Genomic DNA, 17137 nt, shown 5'->3' with positions numbered 1-17137 from the left:
AAGTGACAAGCTTATTATCACGGCACTGGATTTGGTGTTGTTGTTGCTTTTTGGCACATGGCAGCCTGAACTTCTTTCCACGCTTTGTGAACAGCTGAATTGTGTTCTCTTACGAAAGAAATTAATATGGCAGCTTGTGTACATCTGCTTTAATCTTAAAACAAAAGCAGTTTTTTTTTTTATCTTTAATGGGAGCACAATAACAGCCCAACAAGGCACAGATGGTTTGGATTTTCTATGCAGAAAGCAAGAGAGAAGACTGACATCTTAACTGTATGTGTAGCCACAGCTGATGACGTGGCCACAGCAAGCAATGGGGACACAAGACATAACCCTTTGTCAGCAGCTTGGATATTAACTGCCTTGAATCAGATCTTATAAAAGCAGAAAGCAACTCTGTGCAGAGATAAATGCTTTTGTTCATAGAGATTTAATTTACATTGTTAGTAAAGCACTTAACAGCAGCCTTACTAATGCCAAACAAATTAATTTCAGTTTAGTTAAAACAAGCAGTCCCATTATGTTTAGGAAACACTGAACAAAACCCTTGAAAACCCAACATTAAACAAGTTATTTATGGCCACTGCTTAGCCTTCCTGCCCTCATCATGTGCGCATTAAAAATCTCTAAGCTGCTTTCTTTCAAACTCCCTAAGTTCTGACAAAAAGTGGCTGTGCATTGGTAACTTGAATGTTAATTCTGGAAAAAAAACCCTACAATCAGCTTGATCTGGCAGCCAGTTTTTTTTTAATTCAACCTTTAAAATAAAGTATCTCATTGCAGGATTAAAACTTTCCCCTTCCTGGAATTAATCAGACTGATAGTGGTTTTGGCAGAAAGGGCAGTAACAGGAAAAAACGTAAGGACAGCACATGTGCAACACATCTCAGAAGACATTTCATAACCAGGTCTGTATTTTCATGCAATAAATACACAGTAGTTCAGACAAAAACACACACAGAAAGAGACTTCCCCATTACCCTTTAAAAAATACTGTGAGAATAACTGCTGTCTAAAGATGTTGTTTTTGATAGAAAGCAGATAAAAAGGCAAGTTGAATTAACTCCTGACATTGGAAAAAAGCTTTCCTACTAAAGATATTGCTTTTTTTTTTTTTTTTTTCCTCCAGCTGAATGAAGTGTTGTTTTAATGTTTGTGTGCTACAGTAGAAAAGAGATTCTCCTATAATTTGGAGAATTTAAGAGACTCAAAGTAGCGATTTCTCCAATTAGCCGGCACTTAAAAACTATAACAAAAAAAAATGAGAAACATCAGAAAAACAATTGTTCGATTTATGAGTGATTTAGTTTGAGTCACTGATGAAATATTTCTAAGTAACATTTAGGGCTTCAAGGCAGCATTTCTTTTGACAGAAACAGGACTGTGAGGCCCTATAGTGACACTGAATCCTTCCTGGAAGCAGAGTTGCCTCTGTGGGCTTCAGCTGCAGCCCAGGATGCTCCTGGTAGGAAAGGAGATGTGGGAGGGACACTGCTCAGCAGTCAGGCAGGCCCCACTGCTGGATCAGTGGGGATATCGGGAGGACAGACGGATGGAAGGAGCCATGTGAGGCAGTTGGCCTCCACAAGGCCAAGCCTCACATCTGCCACGAGCCATGTTTACACGTGTGTTGACAGATGCTTGCAGCAGGAGAGGCTTAACCTTGACGTCCTGCATGAAGATGTAAACACCCATAGAAGATAAACCCAAAGAATCAAGAGACAGTATGGCTAACCCCACACCACCCCTAATTCCCATGCACAGCCCCTTAAGAAACAGCAACTACACTGCTCCTGCCCACAAATAACCTAGAAAGCCAGCATACAGATAGCCAGAGCACCAAGCTCTTTAAGTATACCAGAAATAATCAAGAGAATTATTACAGCTGAGCCAAATATAACTAACTACAGAATAATATGAACTTTATGATGTTTAGACAGATGGAATCTGATTTCCTGATTTAAAGCTGCTGAATTTGGAATTCACCCCACACTTAGAGACAGGGGACCTGCTTCCCAAATGCGCACAGTAACAGTAGCTGCAACTCTGAGTGCCATTTAATTAAAAAGCACAACATTTTTCATAAGTTTCAGAAAGAGATGAATTCATTTAACACCAAACACAGCCGAGACCACTATATGTATTTGTGTATTTTAATTAAAAGGCTGTAAACACAAGGAAAAGCACAAAAGACTTATTTAAAATGGGCTCTTGTAAGAGTGTATTTCAAGGGCAATAGACATTGAATTCAGAGAAAGGTTAAAAAAAAAATGAATAAATAAATAGAAAAGACAATCCTGTTTGGAAATGTAGTCAAGTCTTCACAAGGAAGAGCTAGAAGCAAGTACAGCGTCTTTCAGTGATAACTAAGAAAATCCTTGTCCAAAAGGATTTACTTGTCAGATGCCTGATCCCATGAACCTACGCATCCAAACACAGCGCTTACTGATACACACTCCTACTGACTTCAGCAGCTTAAGCCAAGTAACTTCAGTGGTGTCATTCATGCCCCATGAATATGAACGGAAGACTCTTGTTTGAAAGGACTACTCACAGTCCTAAAAACTAGTTCAAGGGTCCCAAGTAGGGGTGAGAAAGGACACAAGGCAAAGAAAAGAGTACTTGTGAGAAGTGCTTAATCATTTTCCTGCAGGTTTCTGGGGTGGTTTTTGTTTTGTTTGGTTGGTTTTTTTTGTTGCTTTTTTTTTTTTTTCCCCTTTTCATATAATCACCAGGTAAATTTAACAGAACTCTATTTACCCTTCACTGAACCATCAAAAAAAAAAAAAACAAAAAAAAAAAAACAAAAAAATTCCAAACAATTCCCCAAATTTTAACCCCCCTGGGGGGAAAATCCTTCCCCCCAAAAAAAAAAAAAAAAAAAAAAAAAAAAAAAGGTGAAAACCATAGAAAACATACGCAAGTCATGTTTAACAAGAAACATCTGTAGACTCTCCATTTCCTGCAATGCACAAATGCCCAAGAAGAGCCATATTAAGTTAAACACAAAGGAAAAAATACCTTTGTTACTGATCAAACCATTTACAGGTGTCTGTTATTTGAAGTGGAGGACACTGAGCAGTGCTGCCTTTGCTGACATAACACCACACCGTGAAGGGCTTCTATGTAAAGCAAGTTCACAGAAAGCTGTTTGAACCGACAAAATCTCTAGCAGTGAAATCTGACATCTGTTTCTAAAGAACCTACACTTTTAGGATACTACAGCTCAGCTGCTTCTATTTATAACATGTTTGATTTAAAAGTTCCTCTCAGTCAACTAAGCAAGTATGCAATTAAGAGTTCCTAAATTTCAATGTCAGGCTCTACATGGTTTGCAGCAATTAGTTGAACTTTCACTTCCCATGTATGAATTTCTTCATAGCAGATTTTTTCTACACACACAATGTTGCAGATTTACAGTAAATTTCCACTGAAGGAAAGTGGTGTTATTTAGAATGTGTGCAGTGAGGTGCTACTCTGAGAAGTCCAAAAATTCACTATCTTTGATGCAGCACTCCTTACACAAACCACAATTATTCCTCAAGTAAAGGGAATGGTGGAGTCCCTTTGCTTGAGAGATTTACAAGATTAAACAAGATCTGTAATGCCATCTTAAAAATATATACACACACACAAGGAAAGATAGGGTTGTCTTTTGCTGTTGTTTTTATTTTTTATCTGGGTATTCATAGACTGCACTAACATACTCGAGGCATTCGCTGGCATGGCATTTCCAAAACTTGAGGCACTTTTTTCACCTTCATACACCGTGAGCGGAACAAAAAATTTAAAAGACAAAACAACCATCCTGCCAAACAGCAAATTATTGCAGTAGTCTTCTCTTACAGAAAGCAAGAGATGCTTACAAAGTGAAAGATATTCATGCTATTCCACCAGCCCCATCAAATCACAGAGGATGACGGCAGCAGAAAACAGAATCACAGCAGTCTTTAACAATAATTAACAAATGAACCACTTAATGTGAACATGCAGATACCACTAGAATAATTAGTCTTGCTCAATGAATAATTTTATTAGCATGTGATTATCAAGAAGAGATCCAAAACCTGATATGCAACTTGTTACAGCTCTGAAGAGTATGGCATAATCTACACATCAGTATTCACATTCAGCAGCATTACTTACAACCAGCACTCCTGCACAATGCGACTGAATGCCACAGGTTTTTTTGCTGCAACAGTATTTCCACCATTCAGAGTAAAATGGATAGAAGAAATTAATCAGTAATGTGTATTACTATGTTTTTTCACATTATTTTTCAAACTAATGTGTGCAAACACCTGAAACTGAGCACAACTGGTAAACTTGCCTTCCAAGTCTCATTGCCCTGCCAAGTCTGCCTTGAGGCTCATGCAACATACTCAGCTGAAAGGTGAGTACTGCAAATCCTAACAGAAGTTACTCAGTAGGAGAAGATTAACTACAGTGCTGTGCTTTGATAAGGTCGCAACACTTTCATCAGTTTGTCATTAGACTTGGCTACAACAGCTGCAGTTCTCAGAACAGTCTGGGAATCAAGGCACTGACCACACTTGAAAAACCACCCTCCCCCCCATTGATGTCTCTTCCCTTACCCACCCTGCCTCCTTCTTCAAAATGAAATACAGTTTTGCAGAACATCATCAAGCCATTAGAGGTATTGTCAGGCATTACCTAAAGTATTCCTCTTATTTTCTACCTTTCGCAGTACGCAGTTAGCTAAGCAGCACAGGCAAGACATTCCAAAGGACGCCAGAAAGCAGCTGGATAAACAACATGAATTGGCACTGACACCAACCAACACATCTCCTTAGAGTGCACTTCTGAAAACATAAGTCTTGAAAAAGATTCAAATAATAAATGCAGTGAACTGCTGATCTGCCCTTTGCTGGAGCACAGTAAGCTCAGACCCACTGGTGACAGAGGTGTTACGCACTGATTCTGACAGCTGTTCTCTACATCCCAGCTGTTCCTCAGCACAGTGTAACACCTGCTCTTAAAACAAGCGGGACAAACTGAAAATGTTGGGTTTCTTTCATGTGATGTTTACAGCATTAGGCTTTTCTGAGGAAATGGAATCAGTTGGATTATGTTACAGTGGTGGTTTATGTCTTTCCAAATTACCTGAATTTTCAGCCTGCATTACAAACAATACACGTAATACATATATACAAGGCTGCCAGCAAGCAACTTTTCCACTCTCTGATGCCAATTCTAGCTCTGCCATTGCATGTTAGGGCACCAGAGTAAGCTGTTCATTTTAGAACTGAACCTGCAGTTCCTGTAAGTAGGTCTGCCAAGCAGAAAACACTTCTAAAAGCCAGGTTCTTCGCAGTCAGCTGAGACTACAAAACTCTGAAAAATTCCAGGTAGCCTCTCCTGAGCTTTTGTGTCACTCTTACTAGAGGCTGGATAGGATTTACCCTTAAATGAAATGCTCAGTGCTACACATGGCTTGGAGCATATGCTATTGTAACAACACAGATGGCAATCTTCCTACTCTGCAAACAACATACAACTGTGATGCTTTAACATGACAGACCCTTCTTTATTCCGCTTTAAACAAATAACAGAGGAGATGGTCTCAGCATCTGCACTTCACTGGGCCTCAAATTTCAGCAGACCAAGTCAAGGGTAAATTATGAGTACACAAATCCCCAAATCTGAAAAAACAAACATACAATTTAATGTGCATCCCGCTGAAAATACACCAGTACAAACAGGGTCTTCTTGTTTTCTTCTAAGGAAGCTTTGCATCTAGTCACTCATCTTAGCCTAGTTTTGCGTGCAACCTCTCCTGTACCACACACCTTTGAGTCACCAGTCCAGGACACCTGGTGACCTGAAGTAGGCTGTGCTGATCTTTCAGTTTCCTGCAGTATGGCTTTCACTACTTGTCCATCCCACTCACACAAAAATGAGCATCTTAATTCAACACTTTCCAGTATTGCTACCAGTCAGGAATGCCTCTATCAACATCCATCTTTTGTTCACTTGATAGTATTGCAAATTACCTTCTTTCTTCATCTGCCCTCCTGCCTCAGCCAAAACACCCTTCAGATGTTTAATGTGACTAACAATCCTGTCTTCTTCACTCACCCCCTGCGAGCCAGTCTCTTCACCTCTCTGCCTCCCCATAGCTGTAGAGCCACCAAAGACATGACAAGACACGGGTGCATGATTACAACCTTGTCTCTGCTACTCTGCACTTTCATTTTCTCTGTTTCAGACCCCATTAGTCTCATGTTTCTTACTGTCCTACACTGCCAGGGTAGAAGCAATTTAGCCTATATCTTGCCCATCAAAAAGCATTCAGCAATTCTGTCTGGTTCCTTTCCTGCTTGCAGAAAAACTTAAAAAAAGGAAAAAAAAAATAGAAAGGGTACCCTGACAGACATGCTTTTCCATCTTGTTCACTCAGAAAAAACATTACATGAAGACAGCAAGAAAAAAACATTACATGAAGACAGCAAGAAAAGGCAATGTTTTCCATCCTATTAAACTTCTATCAGCCTCATTCGTTACCTGAAGCTACCTCCATCCAGTGCAAATAAATATGGAAGCAAAACTGAGGAGGGTGAAAAAAACACATCCCCCAAAAGTCAAAGACAGTATTCTCCTGATGCTGATGTTCGTGTCAGTGTTAATGTTTATAACTAAGTCTTAATGTAAAACTTAAATTCTACTGAAATTTCTTCAAGAAAGCCCCAAGAAGGGAAGTCTGATACACTGTGGCCTTGTGGAGTAGAATAAATAGATATATGAAGACAGCAAGTGAGGAAGCGGAGCACTTCCATACTGTCAGCAACCAGTAGGGCTGGTTCTGCCTTCTTCAGGCTGAAGAGATGAAGAAAAAAAAAAAAAAGACAAAAAAAAATACGAGTTGTCCATTGACCTCCTTCTGCAGCTGGCAGCCAGGCCCTGCCAGTGATGTGCTCACCTAGCAGGCACACACCACCTGCAATTGCTGAGGTAACCTGAGCAAACAGGATGGAGCTGCTGGATCCATTCCCATTTCTCTAGAAAGACAGGAGGCATGAGTACTTGGCAGGCAGAACGCAGTTAGAACAAAACAAAAGATACCGAGCAGAGGAATGGTCTCCTTCCCTCACGATTCTCACATGGTAAGGACTGGCAGAGTTGCACGAAACGTGCTGCCCTGATGTTACTGCAGGAGGTCTGCCTCACTTTTCCCACTTGGCACGATGATGCTTCTCTCTGTGAAGATGCACAGCCCTGGAAAGACCACCCAAGGCCAGCACATTAAGAAACCAATGATCTGTGCTGAGAAAGGCTCACAAACCTGGCAGCCCTCCTTCAGTTTCGTTAGACACGCTTACACCAGCGAACCAGATATACAATGGAAAGAGCTCTTAAAACCAAAGTTCCAAGTTCAAGTCATTCACAAACCTTAAATTTCATGTTCCCCTATGTCCTCCCCATTAAGGAGAACAGTTTCTCTTCCAAAAAGTGGTAAAAGCAAACATGAACAATGCCCATACCTGGCCATAGTCTGTCCTGAACACGATGACTCCTTCCGCACAGGAATGAACAGTACTTGGATAATGCTGATTATTTTCTCGCAACCAGACTCGAGACCCCTAAAATAAAACAAAATAAAGTTACAATGGCATAACTGAAAACCGAAGAAAGAATTTCACTTGGCATTTTTTCTTCAGAAACACTTACCAAATAAAAGGAGAACATGTAAGAATAAAATCTAAATAAGCAAGTGAGAGAAAGTAATCTTTCAGTAAGTACTTGTCATCTTCTACTGAAACAGTAAGCACAGGAGAACTACACTGAAGTACTTTTGTTTGTTTGCTTCTTCAAATAGAAGTGCCTAAATGCCAGCATGAACAGCAGGAGCTCATTCAGTGAGTTACGGCCATGTGCTTCATGTTAGCACACGTAAAATGACAAAGCAGGGTTTGAATTCACACGCAGTGTTTTAAAGATGCTCCTCTAAGCCAGCAAGCTCGCTACCTGCTTATTTTCAACCTCTGTTAGGATCACAGCACTTCACCTCTATCACCTTTCATATTGTCTCTCAACTCTTTGCCCTTTATCCTGCCCTGCTCTGATGGCTGCACAAGAATTCAGGATTTCATAAAATCACCAACAAGTAAAGCTACAGAGAAATAGTATTTGGTTTTTAGATCCAAAGAGGCAACACAGATACAATCAGCAAGTCACTAAAGTCAAGACAGGGCAGGCACAAACTACTTTAGTTTTTAAACCAGCTATCTACAACCCTCAAGGAGAAACACCCAAAGCTATTCAGCTGCAACACCCCAGTGGTATGAACCTCAAATCCAAACTGTACACCTGTTCTCTGCACAGACATAGCAGGCTCCGTATCAGAAACACAGTATTTTAGGGTTTATACGTAGAGAGAAGGTTTTGTGTCTCCTCCCCATCAGAACAGACAAATTCTCTCCAGAGAATTTGAAGAAAAGGTGTAAAGGTGTGATAGAGGTGGGCTAGGATGTACCCTGATAATAAGAAGGTTGAGACTTAGTCTGTATGATCATTATCAAAAAACAAACAATTCAAATAATTAATCTTGCATGTCAACCTCCAAAGATCATCTTTACCTGAATTTGATTTGGATTTGAATTAGAATTAGATTTAAGCCTTTTAAAAGCTGTTATGAGTGCAAATTCTTAATGAACAATTAAGACAAGTATAGTTTATTTCTGTTACATGGCTCATGTAACTCATACCACAGAGTTCAGCCACATTACAAGCTGTATACACTTAAAATAACGTTGAATAAATATCATTCTTGCTTCCATGCTGGGAGAACATCAGCACTGAGAAACAGTAATGATCACAAAGAATACAAAAACTTTTGCTGCTGGGTTTCTCTGAACGGCAAGAGCTCAGTCACACAGAAAATCAAATAAGAGCATCTGTGATATCTCCTCCCACTCCATCTTTTGTCAAACTGTGTTTGTTTGCCATTTTACTTCCAAAACTTTGAGCCAGATGGTTTGCAGGTTTATAGCAAGACTGAGGCACTCAAGGGCACCTTCCCCAGTGCCCTCAGTGTACGCTCAGTCAGGCACAGGAGCCCGAAGGCCAGCAAGCATCTTGCTCTGTAGGGAGGGTTTGCTCTCTGGCCTCCCTGGCTCCTTCCTGGCAAAGCCAATGAACAGAAATGTCCTACGTGTACCTCAGGAGTGGTGAACAGGCTAACCAGGGAGGTGGTGGAGTCACTGTCTGTAAAGGTATTTCAGAGATACGTGGATGTGGTACTTAGGGACATGTTTTAGTGGTGGCCTTGTAGCATGAGGTGATGGTTGGACCCTCTGATCTTCCAGGTCTTTTCCAACCTAAATGATTGTGTGATCTTCAGCACCAAGCAGCATCTACCACAGCCTGCCCGGGCAGAGAGCAAAAGGTTCTTCTCTCATGCTAACTTGGCTAAACCACCAAAGCATCTCTAGCAGTGCCATGTCCTCAGCCCCATTGTTTCACCCGCACATACATCAGTAACACCCACAGTAACACTCCTGAGGCAGCACAGCCAAGGGGACTTGGCCCTGGCCTCCCACCTCCCAGAGGAAAGTTTCAGCAGCCTGCTGCAGGGCTTCCAGCATCCCTACCAGTCTGTCTTCACCTCTGAATTTGACCCATCTAAATACACAAATATGCCACAACAATCCTATTTGTTCAAAAGCGCTTCAGGACAACCAATATTCCATTTTTCAGCTGGTTTATTATTTGCCAAATTCTCTGAGCTCAAGTAACATGAAGTTTATGCTTTCAAGGGCAATGAAAAAGCTTATAAACATTAAACCACAACAATATTTGCCAAAACCTCAGCATTCAAAATAGCCCCTCATAAGGAGGACAGTGTTTTCTATAGTGAAATTAAATAATGAATTCTGCAATTTTCTGGCTCTGAAGCCAACAGAGAGGCCTGAACAGAAGCATTCAGTTGGCTGGCCTATCCCTAAAATAAGCAAGCATGGAACAGTTTGATTTAAACAAATGTACATTGTTAGGGGTCAATGGCCACTATTCAGAGAGGCTGGAACAATGCAGTTTGTGGAGCCTGGGGCATCTGAAATGCAAATACAACCTGTGCTGTGGTGAGGTAGCTCAACAATAAAACGTCTATGCGGTTCAGGATGGATTGTGGGACCTCCCAGTCTGGGAGACGGAAAATTAAGGTCTTGGCAAAAGATCTAGCAGGAAGTTACAGTCGCCTTCCATGCCCAGTTAGCTCCGCAACTGCACTACAGTCCCTCAGAAGCACGTTTGCTACAGGCAAGTGACAATCTTGAGAACAAAATCCTCATTACTTGTTAATTTACAGACAAGACTTAGCATATAACAGTCTTCAGATCTAAAAAAAATCTTCCAACTTTGATCACAGAATTCAGATGCACTTTCATTTCACAATTCCTGACCAAGTGCAAGAGATAAGTGGCTTGAAATGCCTGCTATCTCCTGCAGCGTCTTCTAGGAAGGTGTCAACGCCTCTGAAACATGTCTGCATCTTCACTTTGACTTTACTTCAAAAAAGCAAGTAATAAAAAAGGATTCAGTGAAATAAAGTTCTGAGACTTCTCAGAACCAGAGGCCTGGAAGCGAGGAATGACTTCCGAGCCAGAACTTCTTCTGAACCCACTGGAGATGCAGCCAATGAGCCGTGCAATAGCCCAAAACTATGAACAACAAATGAACAACAGCCACAAAACTGCTGTAAGTGCATAGGTACAGTGTGTATATACATACGGATGAACAAGGATATATTGCCTAATAACTGTTCTCATCCAAGACAAAATGCTACTCACTCACATATTATATTGTAAAATTCAGTTCTCCCATCAAATCAATTCAAAGTAGCCAAAACTGCCTTAAAATAAGAAGAACGAATATAAGTTGTCACATCTCCATTCAGAAAGTATTTGCTATTAAGCTGTGACAAAGCAAAGGGAACAACAGTCAATACCTATTTAGGGAACCCCTCATTTATGCACTACAGTAGGTTGGCTCCAAATCTAAATTCTAAGGAGGAAAAGATGTTATTAACTAGGGCAAGCTAGACATTGCTTTTTAATGTGGTCTTGGTTATCTTCCACAAGCTAGACATTTATCTTCATTCTTCCTGTTTACAAATACATAAACCAATCACTAGGAGGGCCACAGCAAGAAAAAAAAAAAGCTATCTTGACAAAAGTATAACCTTATTAATTTGGTATTAATGAACTCTGTTGCTTCTGAAAATTTGCCCTTCATTGCACCCAAAAATCCTAATATGCTAAGTGCATGCCTGGCCAGACTATTCACTGGCAAACTCAAAGTTCACTGTAAGTAGGATCTCTCTTACTGACCTCAACTCATGAAGCATTCAGCCTCCCAAACAGAAAACCCAGAGAAACAAACATGACCTTTTGTCCAGCATATTAATGTGTAATTCAGAATACTGCTCTGGATCTAGGTCCCCTTCTCTGCAGTGTCCATGTTTCCCAGTTCAGGCTTTTCAGGCTCACCAAAAAAAAAAAAAGATTCCCCAGCACTGGATTTCAGGAGTGGCTGAAGTACCAGAATTAGTACTAAAGTCTGTGCACTCTACTGCCACACACCCTGAGAGACAGAAATAAATGAATATTTCAAAAGTCACTTTAAGTTAACTAATGAGTTCTCTCTCTCCAGACATTCTGCATCCCACTATGGAGTGCGGGAAAACCATCATTTTTCCTCAGGAAAGGCAGAAGAAGTGATGGAGAAGGACTACTGAAATCCTGTCTCTGCAGAGAATGAGTGAAAGCACACTTCTGGAATGTATTTGAGCATTTAATCTAATCCCGTGTCTCAACTACCCAAAATGACTACACACTAAAATCTTAGTAAATACTGAATCTGGCTGAATGCAATAAAATTCATTTTTAGAAGGCAGTAAGTGTAATTTCCTCAGAGAGAAGAAGAATAAGCTACCAACACCTTCCTGTCAATGAATTTGGCTCTGCCTCCTAGGCCATACTGCTGTGCTTTACTGTTTTAAAGCAGAACAAAGCCACAAAGAAGTTTCCAGGGGATATAAGGTCAGTGTAGGACAGTTTCGTGCAGAACAAAATCTCCTGAAAGCTTGGTGTTTCTGTTGCCTCTCCATCCCCCACAACAGATCAAAGCAGCAGCTCTTCAGCTCCTGAGGTCTGGGCAGCAGCTGTTGATTAACCTTGAACAGAATCCATCTCCTTCTGTTGCAGTAACTGGAGACAGTGCAACACCAGCAATAGAGTGCCACTTTAAAAGTAACTGGATTAAAACAGATATTATTACTGTTACTGATTTGACAGCAAACTGAAATACATTTTTAGCATCCCCAGGCCTTCAAATCGCCATCACTTCCTGCATGATGACCACTTTAGACAAAAAAGCTTTAAACAAACAAACAAAACACAACAACATACAGTTTCCAGCTATTCTCCACGCAGACAGAGCAGAGATGAACCTTCATACATGCAGGTGGACAGGCATGCTCCATCCCACCTTCCGCTGCTTAGCTTGAATAAGCACACCACTAGATGAAAAGCCAAATAGCAACTAAGTTCATTCACAAAGCTCTGAAGATGTGGTTGTCAGCTCCCGAGGATGACAAGTAGGAAACAGTAGCATTATCATAGCAGAAGAAAATCCAGCATCGAGATTTTGGGAAGAGGGGAACACGTACAGCAACTTTTGTCTAGCAGACATGCAGTTTCAAGTCCCTCTGTAAATCCTCAGCAGAACAGATGGCCCTGAACACAACAGTGCCTCCAGTACTCTGCACTGCATCTTAGCTTGGGAGGGGGGAGAAAGTGAGCTGTTAGAACTCAATAAGAAAGATAAGTCATTCAGAAGGATGAGAAATGAACTAGAAGAGGAGGCAGTTGTTGGTGACCAGAGGGGAGATGTAAGCAACATAGAAGAAAAGAGCTTGGGGCCATCCTAAATTTTTCTATCACCATTCACAGTGGAACAGGGGGCAGTAACAGCCAGGCAAATAACAGACTTCCCAGGATACACATCACTGTCTTAAGAAGAAGTATATGTAATTTGCTTTCCATTATTTGGTTCCTAAACATGAAATATATAATATCCTCACAATAACATTAAAATTAATCTTAAGAAGTCTGGACAACAGCTGGTAAATGAGACTGTGCTGCTGGGTCTGTTCAGCCACACCTCCTAAGCACCATGTCACCCTTGCCTTTCAGAGTCCCACCCAGCTGGCTGAACTCAGGCTTGGGAGAAAATCCCAGCAAGGCCTCAGCTATCAGTGGTTGGCAGATCTGGGCTGCCCCAAGCTCTGTAGACAGAACTCAGGTCCTCCACCCCCTGGCTGCAATGACTCCCCCAGTAACATTCACCTGAGCTCACCACTCACTCGACCCTACCTGTACTCGCTATAATATATCAGAGGCAATGTTCTGAATCTAGGAAAAATATCTTTTCACCACATCGAGTCCAACAGCTTAGATCACCCTACAGCCTAGTTGACTCCATGTACATGTGATGAGTGAAAAATAAGCATTTGCCCTGTCTACACCCAGCTAGGAAAATGTGGTTTTCTGGACTGCATCAACTGGCTTCAGTGATTTGGCAGCAGCAGAGCTGAGGCTGATTTTGGAAAGCCAGGTGGATGTTATCAAACCAAGACAACGACAAGTCCAGCATGGTTTATGAAACACCTGGAGGTGACTGGGAACCAATGCTACAAATTCAGGATGTAAGCACCCTTAAAATTCTTAAAAAACAATTAATTAAAAAGGAATCTTAAAATCTGTGCACATCTCTACATACAGAGCCCAACTGTTGTGCCAGGCTTTCACGAGCAGGCTTAGAACACAGGATGATCCCTCATTAGAGCAACACATGAACATCTCAAGGAAGGGCAGCCCTGCACTCCTCCATGTTCTTCCTCCTCATCCTCTGCACACCAGGCAAGCATAGAAAAAGCAGATCCTGCCCTTAAAGCCTACAGCTGCAAGGCTCATGTTAGCTGCTTCCCACACTAATTTGTATGCTGCAAACCACATCACTGAGCAACTGCAAATCACCTGTCTGGAGATCACCTGATGAAAACACAACCAATTAAGCAAAAAATAATGGCATATGTTATTATTAAAAGGCAAAGCACAGGCATATTCCCAAGCATCAAAACAGAAACATGCATATAGCAGCCAGCTACTCAGGCTTTGGGGATGAAGCCATGTGTGGAGGGTGCCCACCAGGGAGCTCACAGTGTTGAGGGTCAGTGCTGTACCAGTGAGCATCAGCCATACCAAGTTGGCTTTTCACATGCAGGAAGCTTCATGGAAGACACCTCACAACACTTTGCTGAAGGACAATCAAAGCAGTACGTCTCTTCCTTCTTCAGAGGTAACTCAAGAAGATGCTTGTGCTTTTTATGGCACATGATACTGAGCACCTTTTGCCCTCCAACTTCTAGAAGTTCATTGCTGTACAGCAAAAAAGATGTTTTCTAATTACAGACAGCTTTCTAATTAAATCCTCCTAAGTAGCATGTGCTACGATAGTTCTACAAACAAAGGTACAAGAGTGTTTGCTGGAGTGCTATGGGAACTTCAAGTAACAGGACAGAAGCAAGCACCTGTCACAGCAGTCAGGGTATACATTATCATAGTATTACAGAATCATAGAGGTTAGAAGGGACTTCTGGGGATCCCAATCTCCTATTAAAGCAGGTTCCCTAGAGTAAGTTATACAAGAAAGCATCCAGGTGGGCTCTCCAGAGGATACTCCACAAGTGCTGCGGGCAGCCTGTTACAGCACTTTGCCACTCTCAAAGTAAAGAAGTTGTTTCTCAAGTTCAGACTGAACTTTCTTTTCTCTGTTCTAGTTTGTGCCCATTGCTCCCTGTACTCTTCTTTGGCACCACCAAAAAGAACCTGGCCCCACTCACTTGACTTTTTATAAGCACTGTTAAGATCCCCTCTTAGCCTTCTGCAGACTAAACAGCTCCATGCTTCTCAACTTTCCCTCACTGACATCCTTGGGATATGGTGTTATAGACTTACCCAGATCAGGCAGAAGAACTATCTGTTGGTAGCTCTGACCATGGCCTCCCTCTCCAGTGATTCCTAAGACTCTTCCTTTTTTCCCAAGTGAGAAAATCAAGGAGAGACTCAACCATGAAGTGAGATGTGAGTTATATATGGCTTGATTGCACTTCAGTGTGCAAGAACCCCTCACTCCTCTGAAACACAAAGACAATCTTAAATTGTAGAGGATAAAAACCTATATTCCAATTCAAATTCCAAATAACTTTTAACTAGGATAGAAATATGCCCTCATCTACCAACCCTGAAACAAAGAGCAAAATGTCACTAAATATGAACTAGCCACTCACAAGTTACTTCTCAAACTACCTGAATGTCCTTATTAAAAAAATCAATCACAAGAGGCATTTGAAAACAACTATTTCGGTGATAGGTGAAAACATCCAATGAAGAAGCAAAGTAGGGACCTCTGGGGACGGGGAGGATTAGGATGCAGAAGAGGAGAAGAAACCAAACCCAAGTACATTCTCCTGTTCAGTTATTCAGTGGTTTAAGCCCAAAAACCAGAGCTAACCCCAGCATCGTTAGAGGTTATGTGGCACCAAAGCGTGCTGTTAGTACTTCATATGCGTGTTAACAAACATAGAAAATGAAGCTTAGCAGAAACCCTGGGATTCTATACTAAAGGAACATTCAGCAACAACATGTATATTTTAGATAAAGTTAGCCATTAAGTTCAAATATACTGATCCTGAAAGAGCGTTGAAGTTTTGCATTTTATCAGCTCCTCTCAGAGGTGAGATGATGCTTTGGGAAGCTTTCCACTGCAGTGCCTCACCCATGCTGATGAATACCAATGGCATGCAGTAGTTGCAAGGTAAAAAGGCAGCCTGAAACACTGCATTCATTATATTCAGCCCCTCAAGGTCACAGCCCCCTGAAAAGCAATCTCCAGCTTTTGCTTAGTCCACTCATTCACTCTGACCAGATATGTTTCCTTCCAGTAATCCTACTGTTATTAGCATGTGCTTTGATTTTTCTGCAGTTGTGACAGTACAAAATGAAGCATCTACAGAGCAAGGCATTTTTTCCTTCTTCAATTTTCGTAGAAATTACATTTAAGAAAAATTTACTCCTTTTTAGTTTTTTCACTAGTAAGCTAAAAAAATAAACAAACCACAACAACAACAAAAAGCACCAAACAGAAAAGGAGCAGGTATTTGTATCAATGCACAGAAATTCCACAACCCTTCTGCTGTCATTGATACTTTCACACTGCATGTTGGCATGAACTTCGTAATGCCATAGCACTTCCCATCTCGCATCTATAGAGAAACCCCCAAGGCAGGATATATCTGAAAGCAGCCCACAGATTTCCTGGGATGTACACCACCACACCTTCCCTTTTGGCTCAGAGCATCTTTTCAAAGCAGCTACAAATCTGCACTTCAGCTTTCATTTCCTCACTTGCAGGCACACCTAGAGATTTGACGCATTCACGTTCCTCATCCTTTTCTATTTTATTTTATTTTTAAAAGCAGGAATGAATGTTTCCTGCATCACTCTGGTGCTGATTGTAATTTTTTTATGCATGTTTACACAAGCTGGTAGCTGTTAAAAGAAAAAAACATCTACTCCAACCTAGTATAAAAAACATCAACAAAGACCAGTTGTTTCTACAGTTTAACATGTATGTGTTGCTTCATTTTGCAGGCTGATGGAAGATTTAATCTGAAACTAAACTACAAAGCAATTAGGAGATATTAACCAAACAGAAGCAGTTTGAAGCATTAACACCTGGTAAAATGAGCCTTTATCCTGAGATGAACAATGAGTCAAGCAAATGTATCTGGGCTGAGACTGCTATAGACTGCTATTTCTTAAGTGCAAATGCATAACAGAAATTGGGCTGAACAGCTGAGCACCTCATAGACTGAAAAGGACTTTCTTGGCCAAATGACTAATTACATTTTACTTGTTCCAGAGCTGCATCATCCAGACTCCTCACACCAAAGCTGTCCCTGGAGCTCAACAAGAAATGGAACATCCCTGCAGTAGAGATTTTTCCCTGCTTCTGGATCAGGCTAAAAATCAGAGCACATTGTCTCCTATGCGAC

General features: G+C 41.1%; 1 protein-coding gene across 1 annotated transcript in view; it reads right to left on the bottom strand.

Annotated features, from left to right (window-relative positions):
* The window catches only part of MYO10 (myosin X), a 150920-nt gene that overhangs the window by 114308 nt on the left and 19475 nt on the right, over positions 1-17137 (bottom strand). Inside the window, exon 2 of the mRNA XM_042869024.1 lies at positions 7503-7601. Coding sequence (XP_042724958.1) covers positions 7503-7601 — 99 coding nt within the window. The remainder of the gene's footprint in view (positions 1-7502; positions 7602-17137) is intronic.

Source organism: Lagopus leucura, unplaced genomic scaffold (genome assembly GCF_019238085.1).
Source record: "Lagopus leucura isolate 7727_CA_CO unplaced genomic scaffold, USGS_WTPT01 Super-Scaffold_100002, whole genome shotgun sequence".
NCBI classification, from domain to species: domain Eukaryota; kingdom Metazoa; phylum Chordata; class Aves; order Galliformes; family Phasianidae; genus Lagopus; species Lagopus leucura.
This window is presented reverse-complemented; position numbering and strand designations above follow the sequence as displayed.